The sequence below is a fragment of the Pungitius pungitius genome, chromosome 13 (assembly GCF_949316345.1).
Source record: "Pungitius pungitius chromosome 13, fPunPun2.1, whole genome shotgun sequence".
NCBI classification, from domain to species: domain Eukaryota; kingdom Metazoa; phylum Chordata; class Actinopteri; order Perciformes; family Gasterosteidae; genus Pungitius; species Pungitius pungitius.
This window is the reverse complement of record NC_084912.1, coordinates 15,570,529-15,590,492: the sequence shown is the minus strand read 5'-3', so window position 1 is coordinate 15,590,492 and position 19,964 is coordinate 15,570,529. Positions and strand designations below refer to the sequence as shown.

The 19,964-nt window shown below is 43.5% G+C and overlaps 1 protein-coding gene across 1 annotated transcript; it reads right to left on the bottom strand.

The window, feature by feature from the left end:
- Positions 1–210: 210 nt before the first annotated feature.
- On the bottom strand, positions 211–19,692 carry si:dkey-192p21.6 (uncharacterized protein LOC565246 homolog). The gene is made up of 18 exons (XM_037466571.2): positions 19,576–19,692; positions 19,230–19,324; positions 18,540–18,658; positions 17,495–17,613; positions 15,647–15,716; positions 15,483–15,549; positions 13,937–14,019; positions 11,011–11,087; positions 10,202–10,232; positions 9,947–10,107; positions 7,727–7,839; positions 7,404–7,525; positions 6,440–6,563; positions 6,244–6,330; positions 4,914–4,991; positions 2,287–2,357; positions 1,115–1,227; positions 211–769 (listed from the first exon to the last, which is right to left on the bottom strand). The coding sequence occupies exons 1-18, from the start codon at positions 19,655–19,657 to the stop codon at positions 588–590; spliced, it is 1,794 nt and encodes a 597-aa protein (XP_037322468.2). The 5' UTR covers positions 19,658–19,692; the 3' UTR covers positions 211–587.
- Between the last annotated feature and the right edge of the window lie 272 nt (positions 19,693–19,964).

The window sequence follows — 19,964 nt, the reverse complement described above, 5'->3', positions numbered from 1 at the left end:
TCTAATACAATGAGTGCAAGAGGTGTCGATCCCATTAATGAAACTCCTTTGTGAGCTGTGCATCTTGACCCCTATTAAAGCACTGTCACTCGGACAGCAGATGGTATTGGGGCGCGCACACACACACATACACACACGCACACGCACACTGAAGGAGAAGGAGTGGCCATGGCAACAGACTCATAATGGCCGGCCTGGTGTGTAGTGGAATCACTCGTCCTAATTTGTTAAGTACTACCTCAGTGTATTTGATTTAATCAGTCTATTCAGTGCACAAAACAAGTGGCGTCAAATAAATCCTCAGCTGCCCGCACGGACAATGAATCAGACATCTTCTTTGGAAGATAGGCATTGCTTTAATGGCTTTAGCTTGACAAAAACCTGAAGCACCGTCTTTGAGCTGCTTGCTCTATGAGAGGTTCATCGGTACAGTTCATTCAAATGCACCTGAGCATGTTGTATAGCCAGATTTAGCATTCTGATGTTTTGATAATCAATATATTTCTACATGAATAGTGTTTGTTCAGCAAAAAAAATGAGAAAATAGAGTAAAATGAAACGTGAAAGGGACACACGATGATCCCGGTTTATATTTTGAGGAAGAATTTCTTTCTGTAGAGCAGGTAAGCGGCGAGCACCCACAGAGACGTTCCCCACAGGCCTTGGAAAAGCCACTCCCAGTGGTCCTGCTGGAAGCGCATCTCCCAGCTGAACGGGAAGTAGTAGCCCAGCATAGTGTGGCCAACATAGACAAAGATGGAGTTCATCCCTGAGGAGGAGAGGATAAGCGTCAAACTCAAGTTGTTGCTCAACAGGAATGCTCTATCTTAATGTAAAGTATTGTGAGATTTGAAAACCTGTATTCTGACAAAATATATTGTACATTGGGGCAATTAGGCAAACTTCTAAAACATTGAAAACAAAGTTACATTTGACAGTAACCATTTTAACTGCTTGCCTCCTGCTGGCCGACACTAAACAAAAACATGTTAAACTGTTTTTTGTCTGCTCTTATATGTCAGAATTGATGATGCTTCTGATGGGTTGTTGTTGTACCCCAGGCAGAATGAACCAGTGTGATGCATTGAGCCCCTGATTTGTGGGCCAACGGTACCTGGGTATATGAATGGCTGTCCGCCCCACCAGCCCTTAACATCGATGACAAAGTACATGCCTCCCAGCAGCAGGAAGGAGAAGCAGCCCGCACACAACACAAAGGACAACGACCTGGGGGCACAGACCGTCACACGTCAATTTCAACTGCGGTTCATCTACAGGCGTCGCTGAGATGTAAGCGCTGGGGTGTGCACGAGTTTGTAAAATCAGAGTCAATCAATCCTGTGCTGCACCTAAATAACACCCAGGGGTCTCAAGCCAATCCAGCAGACTGCAGGACGGTTTGCTGGATTGGTCCAAAGCATCAGCGCTGGATCTTTGGCACGTGCCCCGTGGAGCTGGGCCAGCCCTCCGTGTCCCAGTCTGTACCTAAGTGCAAGAATGTTTGATGTAATACCATCTGATGTAAAATGGCAGCCTCCCGGAGCCTCCTTGATGTGGGCTCTTTAATTTTTTTATTTTTTTTATCTCAGCTGAAATGGGGCCAAAAAGGATTCTTAGCTGGGAGTTAATTACTTCTAGACATCCAGGCAGGGACGCGTACTGAAGAGCTCAATAACCTGTGTATGATGAACTGCCTATAAAAGCCAGGCAGGTAATGGCGAGGGATGAGCACAGCGCTAGCGGGGGCCTCTGCGGAACATCGTGAAGAATTTGCTTACACATCCCAAATGAAATGGCATTCTTCCTACTGCAACATTAAAATGATTCACATCATATTAAGGGGGAGCAAATGCATAGGTCGTAAAGTTATTTACTCTGTATTTCATGCTAAATCATTATACACACTTATCAAGATGCCACACCTTGTTTTACCAAAAACGCACATGACAGCTTTGGAGGGTTTTAGACAACACTGCGGTTATAGAGATGATTTTCCCAGAGCCTGATCCCATTCCATCACACAGACCTGGTGAAATGTGTTGTGAGTGAGTGGGGAGGATAAAGCATTCTTTATTTTCCTGGCTGAAAGGAAGAGTGATCATGTTGTGAGGATGTGTAACCGCTCCACCTCACACTCCCGACTGCGCTGGTGATTATTTACCGTCGTAGCTGTCGTTAGAGGTAAGTAAACGCGTGTTTCAGCTGCCTTGATTTGTGCCTGTTGGAAACCCATCCTTTCCTTTGTGAGGAAAAGTGGCTGGATTTAGAGGGTCAGGAAGCACTTACCAAAGGTTTTTATTGACAGGTATAAATCCTTCGTCTCGTGTGCACTTAGAAAGGATGGCTGTAGAGATTCCCTGAGGGTGGAAATGAAACAGATTTCAAATCGATGGAGGGCGATAAAGCAAGCAGTACTGGGCTGCTAAAAAGTGAGGCAACAGAATAAAGACATTTTGGCAGATGAACCGATTAGCTGAAAGTCAGATGTACGTAAGTTCCATCCACTCAATATCGGAATGCAAACAAGCCAATTTGATCCTCCACACTGGACTGTTGTACATATCGAATACAGCCACAGGATCACACCTGAAGACAACTCCACAGTCTTATCTGCCACAACACAGAGAAACTGTGTAAGAACTCTAGAACTATTTTATCAATGAAATCACTATTGTATCATCTATTACACAGGATTTGAGACTTGAGGAAACATTTTGTGCTCCACAGAGAAACTCGGAGCAGTGGATCAGAGCCCAAACATGCTTGTTAGGTGCATATCCATCATGTGTATAGATGACAGAATCGATTGTGTGGAAATAGCCTATCCGGGGCTGGATTGAGTCTCCAGGCTATCCAGGCAGCAGGATGTGGGACGGGGCTGGTATGTGGGGCAATCGCTCAATTTCAATCTAACTTCTGGAGCCTGATCGTTGGATTTTAATTAACAGGGACTGTTGTTTATTAGGAAGATGCATGGCCAACCCCTGAATATCAATCGGACACTAAAAATCAAACCACAGATAGCTGTGGTGTAAAACCTGGCTTGTTTTTGACTGTATGTAACACATTCTGGTTCTGGGGAACCTCCTGTGCATAATAGCAATCCTGTGGTTGAATGCCTGCAGAACTGAGTTCCATGCTCCACTGAGAAGACCTGCTAATGTCAAGAGCACATGTCTTAAACCAGAGGCAGTTCAGCTCCGCACCGCCTCCCCTTTCTGGCAAAATCGTGTTAGAAAAGTCAGTATGAAGAGCAGAACAATCATTAAAACACACTTTGTTTTCTATCTTTTGTGGGACTAAAAAAGAGATTTACTCTTATTGGAATAGCTACGTAGATGAAGATAAAAGATGGCCAGCTCTCTCTATCAACCATTGCAACACGAGAAAATCTCTTTTATTGTTATTCACCATTTCACTTAAGCAGGATTTGAAGTCCCTAGATCAATGACTAAACGCTGTGTGATCCTGAATAAAACATCTCCAGCATCACAATCTTGAGGAGCAGCCTCGCCATCTATGTAGCATAAGCCGGTGAACCATGCAGGACATACATGGGGAAAACATAAAAGCCTAATGTTACTTTATCACTCTGTGCCTCTGGGAGAAGCCAAATGGGTCTAATATATTTCGCCTCCCTCCAGTCACTCCCACAATGAGAGTCAATAAGATTCAACACTGGGAGAATAATGAGGAGATTTGTCATTTTTGAATTGAGGTTAACAACATTAAATTCCTACAACAGAATTTCAATTGATTCTCACAAATATGAACAAGATTCTTCCTGATTACAAGTACAAAAGACCCATTCCTCAGCTACTGGGCTTCTTGTATTGGATTTAGTTCATTGACATTGAACCCATTACACCCATTGAATAATAATATATAGTTGTAGTGTTAATGGATGATGGACTAAACGGTTTACTTATTTTAAGGCTGTTTAAAACAGTAAAAAAAAGGCAGTGTAATGTGCAACAACCACATAACCTTATACTAATTGGATCTGCGTCTGTATTTTTCTACAGGCCACTCCTTTTCATCCTTCACAGTTTGATTTCAAAGGCTGGGTGACGGAGCCGGCTCCTCCGGCTCCGTCATCGCTTCAGGTCGCAGCGCTTCAGCTCAGGATGTATCGTCCCCCGCGTGCAGGTTCCTGCTAGGAACGGGCTACATCTCTTCTGCATCCTACTGTACGTACCAAGCACAACTGGGCCGGCCTTTCTACACGGATATCTGTCAATCTCGTTAGAGTAGACTTCGCAGCCTCCTGTCAGGTTAAGAAATGCAAAACGGGCTGTCTCGTATAACACTTGGCTTCTCCCCGTGGGACGCATTCCCCCTCTCAATGAAATAGGGACCAGCTTGCCTCTTCTTCTGTTTTGAGACCACCCAGAATGAACACAGATCCAAAACAAATATAACCACAAATAATGTCTTCACAGATTTATAAAGAAATTCGACTTTTTACTCTGGGTTTGAATGGACTTTGATCTGCGTCTGTTATTCCATTGTGTTCATACTGTCATGTGATTGGTTTGTAAATACTTAGTGTGCAGGTTTATGAATTAGCCATTCTCTTCATCGGATGCTATTGATTGGACTATATGCAAAACCTCTTTAATCTAAAACCACATGTGAGGCAATGACGGACAATGTATATGGCCCAGAGGCCCTGGATAGCCATGCCTGCCCGGTAAACACGGCCACACATGGATGTGGTTTAATTGTACCAAGATCACACACATGTCCTCAACTAAGTCCTGCTAATGAATGGGTTTGACAGCTCTGGCTAAAAGCATAAAAGTGCTCTGTTCCGTGTGATTCACACAGGAAGAACTATGTCTTTGTTTTACTTTTCTTTTAGTCATTTACTTTACCAGATGGGTTTAAAGCCTCCATGTGATGGAACGTACCAGGATGGCGGCCCACACTAGGAATCGACAGAGAATGGAGATGGTCTTCCCCTTGTAGAAGATGATAATTTTCCCGGCCTGTTGTAGAAGGAGGCAGAGACACCACAACTCAATTTCATGGAAATACAATGTAAACACCAACAACCGGTGGGGACACGTATTTGTCCCCGGGTAACCAAATAAGCCTGGGACGTGGGTGTCGATGGCGCGTCCCTGACATGGGGGTCACATTTCTCCCATCCTGTTGAGCCAGATGTGCAATGGAAGTCATCCACACCCTCTGATTAATTTGGTGATGATGAATACGCTTCAGCCGAGGACATTAGCACGGGCGAGCACAGAGGAGGGCAGCGGGCACCTGGCGTGTCGTCTAAGACCCGCTGACTGAAGGGCTGCGCGCTGACCGCCCACTGGGGATTGAGCAATGTGGCTGCTCTAGCATGGCTTCTTCCCACAACACAAATGGTTATAAGGGACACGGTCACCACCAGGAGATGAAGTCTGAAGTCCAAAAGCTCTCTCCTCATTTTTTCCGCATAACATTTTCTCATCAACAAGGGGAAGAAGAGGCGTAGAGGGGTGTGTGTGTGTGTGTGTGGGTGTGTGGGTGTGTGTGTGTGTGTGGGGGGGGGGGGTTCTAGGCGGGAAGCCGTCTTTGCTTACAGAGTAAACCAGTGGTAGGAGGTGTGGATGTGAACGTTTGTGCTTTAGATGGATTTCCTGAGTTGTTCTCCCTTTTCTGGTTATGCAAGGTACTCGATACTAGAAAACAATGGTAATACCCTGCTGCTCAAAAAGAGCGCCATAGAACATTAATTATAGCCAGACGTACAGATACAATTAGATTTACCAGATTTTCAGAATCTCGTTAAGAATCTCTTGCAATACAAATTTGTTTGATCAAAGTGTTGAAATATAGATATTAGTGAAATACAAAAGAAAATATATCTTTCTGGAAACAGATCCAGTTTTTTTTGGTACTTTATGTTCTTTGGGAATGGAGAACAGTTCAATTGCAACAGTGGCAAGAAAAATACTTGGAAATGCTAGTTAAAACGTTTTCCATTTTCAGTTGCACGTCTCTTCCCAGTAAATATTTGGTTCTGGGATTATACTCACTGGCACTTTTTGTGGAAAAAAACCCAGGAAGTTTTCAAATGTGAATTTAAAATGGTTTAAGAGTCACTAATGAAATATCAGATATCATGAAATACATTTGCAAAATACAGTATCAACACATTACTCCTTCTACAAAGAATGGGAAATTTGGAACTAATAAAAACAAATTATACTGACAACTTAAAAAAGCAAGTAACATGATCCAGCCTACCTGCATCCCCAGGAATCCAATGACAATGGAGTTGATTGTACCCAGAACACCCTCTGGGTCAAAAGGCTGCGTGGTGTGATATATTTCCTGGGGTAAAAAAGAAGAAATAAAAGAAGAGCAGTTATTTTAACTTCACCTGCAAGGTTTTTATACATGAATAAATGAAAAAAAGGACGTTGTTTGAAAAAGTTCTTACTTTGCATGTGGGGTATCTGTATAGGTTTTTACCAAACATCAACCTATCAATGTACCCCGCCGCGCCCCCAGTGCAGTTTGGGTAAAGACCGTAATCACCGATTCCACCAGCCCCCAAATACCCTCTGGTGGCAAACAATACAGAACGGTATAAAGAGCAGATCTCTAAGTATTGACAAAGTACCAAAATGAAAAATGATAGAATAGTTAAATGATTAAACAAAATGCAAAGAGGAGGCACACAGTTCCTCAGGCAGGTTTCTCTGTGTGATTGGTCTCAGCCTTGTAGGACATTTGTGTTCACAGCATATTGTAGACTCCCATGGCGTCTAGACTTTCACCAGTTCCACATCGCGCCTGTGGAACTCTCTCTCACTGTGTATCCACTCAGTAATCAATACATCCAATTATTATTGTATGTTTCTGTGAGCATGATTTTATGATTCACTGCTGCTCAATTTTAACTAAGCCTTCAAAATGTCCTTCAGGACGCCTATAAATAAAACACATCATTAGCATTCCTCACATTCTACAAAAAAAGACAACAATTGAATGTTTGAAGATACACTGCAACTATTTGCTCTCATACTATTCCAGCACTGATACCATGCAGGGTCACAGAAATAGGGGATACAGAGGGGGGGGGGGCACAGAGAGAAAAGCAGCGCTGAGCAGAACACGCCGAGCGAGGAAGATAGATCCTCTGCCTCCACTCCTCTTATTGCACATGACAGACTGAGATTGGCTAATTATGCCCTCTGAAGCATCCACCACAGGCCCATAAATCACAGCGGTTCATAACACCAGCAACACAAGGTGCACATTAACACCGCTGCGTGCAGCCCCAACTGGAGATTAACTCAGCACCAAGAGATTTACTCTTTTAGCATATGTGCGCAGTAGATTAATGGGAGGATTGCACTCGATCAGTTAGAAGACAGTGGGAATCTTGTTTTTTGACTCACGTGGGGCAATCGGGTACGGGCATGAGAAAAGTGATACAGAGCCACAGAGCCTCAAGCAGGATGATAATCAGCCACTGGGGCCAGTAAAGGGCCACGTCCTGGACGGGGTTCCACCAGCGAGTCTGCATCATAGCACACAAATAATCTTCTTAGACACTGTTTAACAACTGTACTTTGCATGTTTGGCCAGTTTTTCCAGCAATAACAATGGACGAAGGAACCCAAGGTGCATTTTGGCAGAAAAATTGGAATTTTATTGATGTTTTGTTTCCTTTGTTCCCCTGGTGTGTAATGACTAAAATGGCCTTGACAGAGCTGCTGACCGCTCTCAGTGAGATTTCTTTCTGGCCCCAGAAAGTCTGCATGAGAGCCAGAACAAAGTAGGTGAAGCCCAGACGCTGCAGCACCCCAGGGACCCTCAGCCAGGACCAGGACACTGAAACACAGTCAGAAAACACAGCATGAACGACTACTACTAGCATTGATGGCCCACAATGAATACAGGACCCTACGTACAAGCACAGATACAACTCAGTGGTGTGAAGCCTTTCCTGCTGATCTGAGCAGATTATAAATCAGGAGATTGATAGTGGAGGACATGGGAACATCTGCTTTATCGTTCCACCACATCACTACTTCCTGAAGGATGATGGACAGCTCGCCACAAGGGGAAACGGTGTCCAGAACCTGGGAGGCTAATCAAAGATTCACAGTTATCACAAAAAGGGTTTTTTTGGTCGAGAGATTGATGGTAATCTACACATTAGTTAATTGAAAACCTCTATGGCGCACAAAGTGCCATGAAAACAGTGTAATCCCAATCATTGATCCGGACAAATGAAAGAGAGGCGGAAATCTCTCCTTTCATAGGAAAAGAGGAAGCTCCTACTTATGACACATTTGTTAAAGGTGCAGGTTACACATCCACCCGGATAACTAACTGCATCTGTGTCCCCACACACGTGTGCCTCCTAAATAAAAACACTGTAAAACTAACAACATTTTGTTTAACTTTCGAATGAATCCATATAAGGGTTTCTTTGGGTGTGCAACTGAGACTCTTTGTGATGCTCAGTATCGTTCAGGAAGAGAAAGCCCTGCTGTCTGCATCCTCTCTCTGAGCACTTTCAGTCATTGATTGAATAATACAATGATTCTATGGTGGAAGTGAGCAGAACAGAATAAAGTCATGAAGAAATAGAACAGATACCTGAACTAAAAACTTTAAAAAAAGAGAGATTTTTTGATTTAAACATCCTCTGAAGACCACACATCAGTAGGCGTTGAATCTGGCTTTGTGACTTCATCTTCCCCTGGAACTTGTCACCATTCCAAAAAGATGTTAAGTAAGATTAGATATTGAAAACTCATTGTCGGCTGCAGCCAAATCGTGTTTTTGACACGATCCAGAGAAAGAGCCACGTGTTTACCTCCACCCCAAAGAGTTGACCTAATTGAATGTGAATTACACCCATTAAATCAAGTGCTTTCTAATGGTGCAACCAGTAACGGAGTGTGCCAGTCTGTCATTTGAGGGAAATGAAATAACCAACAATGGCTCAAGGTCACTGCTATGACAACAATGATCTAACCGTAGAGGCGTTCATTCGAAACGAGTCACAGTTTGTGTTAAAGGTTAACACCTTCCCCCGTCCCTCTGACATTGGAATGGTTTTAACGTATTGAGCCAAAATGACTCCACTCGCTTATTAGACCAGACGCTGGCACTGAACTTCCGAGAACGTCCTTGTAGATGGAGGGCAAAGCTGCAGTTTGTGGGAGAAGTCACCATGGTGTTATGAGCTGCAGCAGCAGCCTGTGCAGCAGCTGCATGGGGCTGAAGAGTGTAACACTATCTGTTTGTAATTGTCCATTACACAGCGGTTGTTTTTGCCCAATCTGCCTCTGTTAAACGTCCCCTGGTGCTGGGTTTTGAGACTGCACACACAATAATAATATTTTTGTTAACCCAGTTACGCAGGCATTCGCCCAGGAAAGTCCATTAGCACTGGGGATGGCTAATGTGTGCAGGGCGCCCTGTGTATCCCCAGGTGGATTTTTCAGCTGCACCCCCCCCCCCTTTAACCTCGACACAGCCTTTCAGCTTTGGCTTGTATCACACATCTGCATCAAAACATCATTGTCTTCAATTTCAGTTTGTGCATATTAGGAAAATACCAAATATAAGCTACATTACATATAGTGTTTATGATCAGCAGCTAGTGATTATTTTCAATAAAATTATCAATCAGTCTACAGATTTTTTTTAATGTCAGTAACAGCCAGAAAACCTAAACTTATTCAGTTCGCTAAAAAGGTAAGTCAAGAAAAAGTGTAGTCATAAATTAATCAAGGCTTTAATATGTGCCGCAGATCATATTTGCCATCATCCTCATTCATTTATCTAGCTTTTTTTGCAGGTTTCTATGAAATAATATGGAATGAATCTTGAAATTTTTTTTCCAGAATCTGTCAAAATTGTTGATCTTAGGTCATTTTTTTCATTTCTTTTTCAGAACAAAACAAAAAGTATTTGGACCTACGTGATCCGTCAATGGGAGAGTAGTTCAGGAAGCAGAAGCCGATCATCATGAGTACCACTGTCCTCCAAGAGATTTTGCGCAGCAGCTGCAGGCGGCTGACTCCTCTCCTCTGCATGGACGTGAAAGCTAACACCACTGAAGTCCCGATAACAAACACAAACCTAGAAGACATAACAGTATTGGGCCGTGAAAACACAACACATACACACAAACGTTCATATTAAAATATATGAAAGACCTCTTTGGCAGACATACCATGGCATGACGAGACTGGCCAAAGTTAGACCTGCAATAAACCCAGAAGCCTGTATTAGTGTCAATAGAAACACAGAAATCTGCATTGAATGTTGTTAAACCCAGTACACAGTTCTTGCTCTTTTCTACTCTCTGCAATCCAAAATGAAAACCAGTATAATTAAGAACAGTGTTATGTCCTTTATGTGTAGCTTCAGTTATTAACTTTCCATTTTCCAAATGTGGATAAATGTTTACAGAAGCAAAAAGAAGATTAATTTAACCTCCCCTGAAATCAATACATCATTGTAGATGTGGAAAGGAGGCTATTATAGGAGTTAAATTTAGAACACCCCTCAACAAATCACATGGATTTCTATGAAAGTTTAGTGCCATTTTTTCTTTTTGAAAACTTTTGTTAACAGATATTTACATTGCTTTGACCTTTCACCTCTTTGAGTCAGAGGTGCCTTGCTCCAGGCCACCTCTAGAGCACCTTCACTGCCCCTCCCGAACCCTCCTAGCAGCCATTTAGACTCTTTCTCGTCTCCTCCCTGGTTGTTAATAACAATCATAATCTTTGGATTGTGCGTCATTTGAGGAATGGCATAACGTGGGATTGATTTGAGACTTCAGACTTGAGAATTCATCCTAATTAGACAGGTCAGAAAGTGTTACAGATATGATGAGGAGAAAGCTGCAATTGAATAATGACTTAACACATTCATTTCGTATTTGGCGTCATGTGAAAGAGGTCGTACATTCATGGGCAAGCTATTGGATCCTTCCTAGAAACATTGAATTGCAGATGAACAGAAAGAAAACTCAACCATTCCAAGGCTCATGCTGAAAGAACCAGTAGCCTCCTCCTCCGTAGTTCACAAACACCATCACAATCAGGGAAAACCTGCAAACACATTACAGTGAGTCTGCACTATGGCACACTTCAGAATAAATCACCAGGACCCGGAGAAACCGTCACCCACTAGGGAATGATGGAAATATGGGTGAAAATGGTTGTCAAACTATTATAAATAAAGCAGAAAAAGTTAATATATTTTTTCTAATATGTAAAAAACAATGTCAAGTTTTGAATCGAAGCGACCAGAGGAGGGGCTTTTTATTCTGTCGCACCCCAAATGCAAGGTAATGCAATCTAAGCATTATGAATCACTCAGGAAATGAACACTTGTCCTCTGGATCTCCCCAAGCAGGAGTGCTGACTAAAGACTTTGCCTCTAATATATGATACACTTTATAGTTTAGCACCGGCCAAGGCTGCTGAAACACGGCACACGTGATGGAGTGCCTCACTGGATCAGACACCGGAGGGAAGAGAGGTGTTTGTGTTGCATGTCAGAATGTGTGTGTGTGTGTGTTCCATTACACAACACAAAACTTGTGGGGGAATGCAAACGGTTGTATGTGCAAGAGGTTTGCTCCCAGGCAAAATCCAGCCTTTCCCCCTCTTAAATATTGGAATTTATGCTTTTAATTACCGTGTTATTGAATCAAAAACAAAAGAGAAAAATCATTGAGGGATTCTTTAAGAGTCCTAACAAGATCAGGACAACCTCTAAGAGCAAGATTCCCAGATAAGGTGCACTGTATCTTCCTCTGCCCCCTCTTGTTTTTCTGCCTGGATTCAATTAAGGGGAGGACCAAAGCCATTACTGCTGTTTTAGCCCCAACCTGCTGATACGCGATTTGAATCGGCCGCTATCATCTCAAACGGGCCATTAGAGGAGAGTAAACCTTGCAGCGTGTGTCCCGGTAGTCTTTCTCTCTGCAGCACACACACATATGAATGCAGGCTATCATTTAGATTTTGACGAACATATCCATTAGTCGCCATAGTGACAAAGACCAGAGGTAAATCAGTGGCCAGATGAGGCCCGGTGAAAATCCCTGTAATATCAGAGCTTATTAGTCGTCTTTTTAATCAAAACACCCTGGCGTCGTGAAAGGGGAGAACATTACAAACGTTGCAGACACGTGACGCTAGCGGAAACTCATTATGATTAAGTGCTTAATTAATATGATGTGCACTGACATCACTTTGCTTTGTGCTGCACCAAAGTTAATAACATCCAGGTTGAAACACCACAGGGTGGTTTCTTGGTTCCTAATCAGGTTGAAGTTGTAAATATCCATGTAAAGCTCTCCAATGAGCATTTGTCACTTTAGTAATAGACTTCGTTTATGTCGAGGATTCAGTGGTTCATGATTTATAGCAAACAGATTATAGATGAATGTCTCTTTCTTTTAGCAGTGACAACTGGTTATGACTCGCTGATGGACGCTTATGGGCCTCTTTGATTTGAATCACTGTACATGCATTACAAATTAGAGCGTATAGCTTTGTGCATTTCCCCATTCAAATGGAGAGTTAGACTCTACACTGCAGAGGATTGAGTTACCTACTGGGCTGGCCATATCTGACACACAGACCTCCAATCTAGTCATAATAAATTACTACTTGAGTGGAACTGCCATGGTTCATTTTTTGTGGGGGCAAACATCAGAGCATATCTGAAACTGAATCAGAGGGGAACTTGGAGCTCAGTCATAACAATGAACAGAGTCGGCCAGCTGGTGCTAAATGCAACTGACAATCCACTGTTTTGCTGTAATCGTGGTTCCCTCGTTGTCGTGTACCAGTGCTAACTACTGACGGTGCCATTTTCAACAGTATGGAAACCGGCGACAGGCTTTTAGCAGCGCGGCACAAGATTAAAAACCGAATCCTTTTAGAAAAATGAAGGCGTAAACGTACCCCGCTGGTCTCTGTATATCATGTCAGTGCAGCCTGAGCAATGATCAGGAAAACCTTTCAGCTCAGAAGAAAAACCTTTTGCTTTCAGAAATGTCTCAGCGTTTATGTCCCCGATGCGTCGGCTGCCTGCAGAAAGTTGTGACTTATTGGGGAGTGCGGCTCATAAATCACACGGCTGTGGAGGCCCACGCAGCGCTAATCTGGAGCACTGAGTCATAGTTGGATTATGTGGGTTGCCAGGTACGGCAATTTCCAGCAGTAACCATATGGACATGTGATGTACCTGAAACCACAGAATGATATTCCAGCCAATAAGACAGTGGAACAGTGGGAAGTAGTCAGGGGAACTGAACAGAAGGGACTCTGAGTGTACTCAACTAACTCAGCTCCCAAACTATAGAAACTTAGTGGCATTTGGAGCCCGGCGCATAAGCGTGGTGGTTTCAGATGGCTTCCCATCCAAAAAGGAAGTCACAATGGAGAAGATGCCAATTGTCTGCTGGAGGCTGCCTCTGTGCTGCTGGATTTCCTCTCGCTCCCCCTTTTAGCAGGAGATCTATGGCCGTGTGGATGTGTGCTGATATGTTGACGATATTATTACATCAATTATTTGGCAAGAGGGAGGTCAAAGCCACACCAGCATCCTGTTTCCAGAGAGGCGTGCTTTGTGTCTACCCCCCAGGCCACAATTAAGGCTAGCAGGGAGCCCAGATTCAATCACATGCATCACTCCTGTCCAACAGAAACACACTGTTCCAAACCCGAGACGCACTCACATCCCAAATCACGCCCGAAGCTGCACCGCCCGATAACAAAGCCTAGGGGAGGCCGTGGCCAGACTGTGACCCCTCTAATTATTCATTACATCGGGTCTGTAGATCTTCATCGTGCCCCAGACTGCTCTAAAAAGAATAAGCATGTGAACGAGTCACATGTGGTGATAGACTGACAAACAGGACGGCTTTTGATGGCGCACATACCCACGGAAAGTGTCCAGCGAGAGCAGACGTGCTGGTTTTGCTTTAGTGGTATTCTGCTGAGCTTCACAATCGTCTGCGCTGTCCTGCAGAAGAGTAGAAAGTTAACAAGTCCTTCAACTAAACACGTTCATACAAGGTGTTATCAAGCGTTAACTCTCTGTATTTGACGACTGAACGCCTATTTGTCTTTTTCATTCGTTACACCTCTACCTACCAAAGCAGTAGTGACAGATTTGTAAAAATTAAATGGTTTTGCCTCATAACGATAATCAGAGAAAAGGTGATGAAAGAGGAACATTAGGATTCATTTAGAGTCACGGCTTTGGTCATTTGATGATTAGGTCCAACAGGCACTGCTCGCTAGCTGCTCACTGTGTCTGACAGAATTCTGGTGCTGAGTAGGTAGCTTGAAGTTTATTTATTAGAAGCCATATGCTTCGAAAAAGCTGCATGCTTTGGCAGGAATCAAGTTTAGAGAATATAAATAGTAAACAATGAGCTGAAAGGCACTAATATGCTCTGTAGCAAAGTGTTTTTTCATATTATTTGTCCCATTTCTACTTGGAGAGTTTAAAAACACAGGACACATACACATTAAACGGTTACATAGCCCCCCCCCCCCCCCCCCCCCCAAAAAAGTCGTTGAAAGTTAATAACTTAATAAAATAAGTTAATAAAAATGCTGACAAAACTAAAAACCCTAATTGTGGCATGTCTAAAGGATGCTGGAGGTGCTGGATGCTGCTCAGGTCATGCTCTGTGCTCCGTGCTCCTCTTCCCTCTGTGTGAAGGCAGCACTGAGACGACTGTGGCCTGCCGCCCTCTCAGTTGGATTAGTCCGACTCGCTGGCCTTTACGCAGCAGTTTAAAGAGCCAGAGCAGGAAGACACCAGCACTAATATGTTGTGATGGATCTGCATGCCACCCAGACCGCATATGGAAGACAGAGACATCTTGAATGGAAGAATGAGAGGAGCCATTCATGCTCACCGAAATTACACAGCGGCTCTTGCCAACAAGCCGGATGATTGGACGGACACAGCGCTGCATCGCTTCTGTACAATTGGCTCTGCTAACATTTGTATCAATCATTCCATTAGTGTCTCCCAAACGTCTTGATGACTAGAGTCTCAGAGACATTTTGGTATGCAGCACAGGCTGCGCAGTTGCCAATAACAATAATACAATGTTTCTGTTAGATTGAGGCAACTAATGTTTGATTAGAAGTCAATCCTTCTCTACAGTGCAGAAATAAAAGTGGTGATGTAAAATGTTCATGGAGATACTGCAGTAGTTTAATGAATGAAAATATAAAGGTTTCCATAAATAGTTATCATAAGCACAATATCCACGAATACGATGTGTGTTTTATGGTTCATACAGAGATGTTTCTAAAAATGGTACAGTTTGAACTGATGCCACTGATTCCATTGGATTGGTTTATAATTGATCTAAATCTAATCAATCAAACCACTCAACTGATTCATTTCATTGCATTTACTAAGATACTGATCTAATGCATTCATTAGAGGCAGATTTTACTTACATTATCCACTGAGTGCTGTGAGCCTTGGCAGCAAATGGTCTTTATACATTTGGATGCACAGCACCTCCTGTAAAACGGAACAAGTCTGAGTTGCCCTGTTCTGGTGGAGGAATAAGTGCAGGAAGGTGTTTTTAACATGGATGATGTCAAAAACATGTGGTTACCTGTAGATGTAGGGTCTCGCGATGAACAAGAGAGCGAGTACGGCCATTAGGAGAGCCGCCACCAGAAGAGCTGGAAAAAAGGAAAAGGAAATGTTTTGAAAAAGAGATTGTGTAATCAGACTGGACCATCTGACTGATCTGGAAGTCCACGTCAAGAACGTTATGCTGTACGTCTTTATCAGAATCGGATTGGACTAGGGGTAAAAGGCCTGATTAGCACTCTAAACTGCCTGCTTCACTCGCCTCTGGACTCCCTCGTGGCTCTCTGTCAGTCAACCGGTGTCAAGGGGGATCCTTCAAGTGACAAACAAGGACCTAATGGAAAACTCTCTGGTCGATCCATCTGTGTAATCTAAGCCTGCAGGCGCACCGAAAGGAAAATGCAATGCTACACTGGAACACGGAGGAGAAAAACAAAGAGTCGAGGAGAGAGCTGGTTTGCCACAGGGCGTCACAGAAAGGAGTGAGTGAGGCAGAGCTGAGGTGCACAGCAGCAACACAGCAACGGAAACGTCTGGTTTTGCTAAAAGAATTAAGAAAACAACGATTGGGCAAAATGTGTTTATTGTTTGAGAAACAAAAAGGCTTTAAAAAGTTCCACTGATCAATATAGAGGCACAAGTCCAACGCTAAAAAAAACACTTGAACGTTTCTAAATGCAAGTTGACTACATTATTGCTCAACCACCATCTGCAGCAGCAACAACTAAAAATCAATGAGACATTTTACGGCTCTGCTGCAAATGATGAAACTATAACACTGGCTCTGGGTGATGTCAGTCTGGTCTTCTTGCGTCAGAGCACAGGAAATAAGGGGGACAGTACGCTCAGTGTTTGTCTTCAGTGGAAAAACAAACAAAGAGCAGCCATGCCACCTGAGCTCCATCCCCATGATGACATCCCCTCTGAGCAAAGGGTGCTCACTATATGGCACCTCGGCTGCATGAAGTGGAACTACAGCAGATCTCTATTAGTTATTGATTATAAAAGGAACAAGCTCGTTTTCAACACAGCTCGTCCTCGTCCAAACCACGAGTCCAGGTGACTCGTGGTTTGGGGAACAATGCAGAATACAGTAGTAACGTGATTAAAGGATGCATCTGATAGTAGCTGCACAGAAACATATCCTTGAAGAACACGGCAGCCATTAAATGATCCCACAGAGAACCACGGCCGATCAATCCGAGACGCTGAAGTAAACTTTGAAATTCCCTAGCAAGGCAACTCTAACATGTCTGGAGCTGCTGACCAGACCGCTACTTAGGCGGAGCGAGTCCTACGGGGAGTTTGTGTAATCACTGGTGTGCGCAGCTAATGGAAGCTCATCACGCGGCGAGAGGTGCCGTCACGCTGACCGTACATCTGCTTGGATAATGGCTACTTGGCCTCAAAAGTCTGATCTACAACATAATCTGCAATATTGTTAAGTACAGTGTACATTATGGAGAGAGACGCTTTCAAAATCCCATTACGCCCTAATCCTTCTACACTCCCTAATGTATTACCCACAATGCTGCACGCGTGGGGCCAGGCCTTCAGAACAAACAGAAAAGCTTTTCTTTTATCTCTTTTCAAGAAAGCCCGTCTTATCTGATCGATACACATGGTGTCCCAGGAGATGGAGGAGTGTTACTGCTCAGTAGATGTGGACAAGCCGAGTGATCCCCTTCTTTGCTGACTCAATTAAGTAGAGAGCGGATCAAAGGCTCGGCCTGAGCGTGGACCCGGGTTCCTTTACTGTTAATGTGTCTCACCGAAGCGATCCCCTTCACTCTGAGTATGTTATTCCAAATGCGACTGATTACAGAACATCATCATCCCATATTCCTTATTGGTGTTGTGCACTTACGCATGTAAACAATGTTTGGTTTTTTATCCACAGCGAAAATGCAGCTGGAGTTATTGGTGGCCTCGGACATCTGGATCCAAACCGAGTAATGACCAGCCTCTTCATATGTCGGAATCCATCTGTATCCAAAACAGGGAAATATTGAGACACACTTTCCTTAAAAGCACATATAACAACACTATTTTTTTTGATCCCCTTTGAAATCATATTTCCTCAGAAGCTTGTATTAAATTACCTTTTCTATCCACTTGCTGTTGTTTTCCTTTGGATCTGACCATAAAATGGTGTGTTAAGTCTGTGAAGCTCGGGAGCGCCACCTAGTGTCCGCAGACTCAAAATGCATCTCTTTGACCTCTCGTCAGGCCTCAAAACATGCATTAAACACTCATATTGATCCACTGTTGGGATGACATACTAGCTGTCACTTGGAGTGTTTTTTTCTTTTCAAAGAGCAAAAGGGAATCAATAGCAGCACAGTCGTGTTAGAGACCTCAGCATTGATCTAGGAAGCTCAGACCAGCCAGACCTCTGAGAGGGTATGAAAAAGTACCAGAGGCTCGTCATGTAACCAAATCTCTGGCCCCATGTTTACAGGTGACCCCCAAATGGAAAGCTCTGCCCCGGTGTCCTGTCGGTCCGGATTGTTCTTAAATATGCCGCCTGTCTCCTCCAGTTAACATCCCCGCTGATGGTTCCACAGGACAAGCTGCTCTGAAGCTTTAATGAGCCCTTTTCATCAATATTGGAATGTCAGGTCTGATTAACCCCAAAAAGGCTCCTGATCGATACCCAAGGAGGTAGTTTAAAGGGAGGGCATCACTCAGGTCCACAAAGCAGGTCAGGATTACTCCCCCGGCCTTGTAAATAATCACCACAGACTGCTGATGCGATCATCGGATGCCACCATGCTACGTATATCATGGCTGGACACAAGGCAATACACTCCCACGACTAGTTAAGATGAGTGAACAGGAAACTAAATCCGCCTTTTTACCGCTGAGGATTGTGGGTGGATGTTATCGGTGTTTTGTTAGAAAGTTGTTACCTGCAAAGAGTTGCATTCCTGATCTGTGATTTCACTTCCAGAGTCAGAGAGAATTTTGTGCTGACCACAGCAGATGCATTGTTGTTGTGTTCCACAGTGACCAGATGCTGGAACAGGCACTGAGAAGTAACAACAGAGGATGAAACAATGGCTTAATGTTTATGATGATTAAAAGGTACAGGGCTTCAAGGCGTCTATTGTTTATTTGTCCGATACACACAGTGTACAGCAATGTGAAATGTGCAGAATTGTACCAGCTTATGTTCTGCATACAGGTTTCTCTTCACAGCAAACTGACATCCTCAAATATCCTCAAATTCCTCTATTTACCATTACAAGGACATCATCAGCGACTTTTTTTTGTTGAAAAGATGCATTACACAGGATTTGGTGTTTGACAGACATGAGTAATTACTTGACAACAGAAGCTCAGTCAAGTCATAGAGTTGCATTATGGGAAATGTATGATCCAGTCTCTTCTAAGCTTCACTCGTGCTAGTGACTAAAAATCAGGATTGTGTTCTTGTGAGTCCACCAACTCCAGGAGGGCCCATGCTAAAGCACTGGAGCATGAACATGTAGGTCAAACATGAACCTCTCACATTAACAAATGGAAAACTTGCTGATGTCAACCTGGACAACCAGACCGATGGGGGGGGGGGGGTGAGACAGACAGTACATGTCCACTACCTTGTAGCAGTAATCTGACGTGTAGAAGACCTGCACTTCTTCGGTCAGCTGGTTATGAAACGTTACCAGAGCCTGGTTCCATCTCAGAGTGGGCACTGCATAGATTCAGAACAGCAATCACTTAAGATCCACGCTAAGCTGGTTGTACCTTGTTGTTGTTTTACTCTCTTTACCAAGACAATACTGACAAAGTACTATTGACTGAGTTCTCATACGCCGTATGAGGTCAATCGGTCTAAATTGAATGTTAATCTTGACTTTGCAAACCTAGCTCTGATTTTCACAGCTTGTTGGTAGAATCATGTGTCAATTCTTAAGGAACACTTTTGAGTCGTCCCTCACTCACCTGGTTGTGAGTGTCCTCCGTAGCTGCTGGTTACGAGGATTAATAAAGTCAGACTTGCTTCAAGTGTCCTGCGGGACTCCATGTTGCTTTTGGAAAAATGAAACCTCAATCGATCAACTTTATTACACTCACACCAACATAATAACGGGTCAAAGTGCAGCGTGCACGCCTATTTGGTGGCTCCCTTGAACTTGTTTGCATGTGTGGAATAATGTTTGGGGTGATATTAGAATAAATAGATGAATAAAATAAGCATTGATGATGAAGATGCAGCTTGTGGGGAAGTCAAAGTGACTGGCTTGTTATTTCCCAACACAATCCAAACCATTAGACTCTAATCTAATGGTTATGTTCCAAATCGCAGCACCAGTCTCATTTCCCCAGCCGGC

Excerpts from the sequence above, each read along its gene's own strand:
- si:dkey-192p21.6 (XM_037466571.2), bottom strand. The coding sequence starts at position 19,657 with ATGGAGTCCCGCAGGACACTTGAAGCAAGTCTGACTTTATTAATCCTC. Across the intron at positions 17,614-18,539 it reads AGGAATGCAACTCTTTGCAG|ATGGATTCCGACATATGAAG; the intron begins GTAACAACTTTC and ends TTTTGGATACAG. Across the intron at positions 10,233-11,010 it reads TCAGCATGAGCCTTGGAATG|GTCTAACTTTGGCCAGTCTC; the intron begins GTTGAGTTTTCT and ends GGTTTATTGCAG.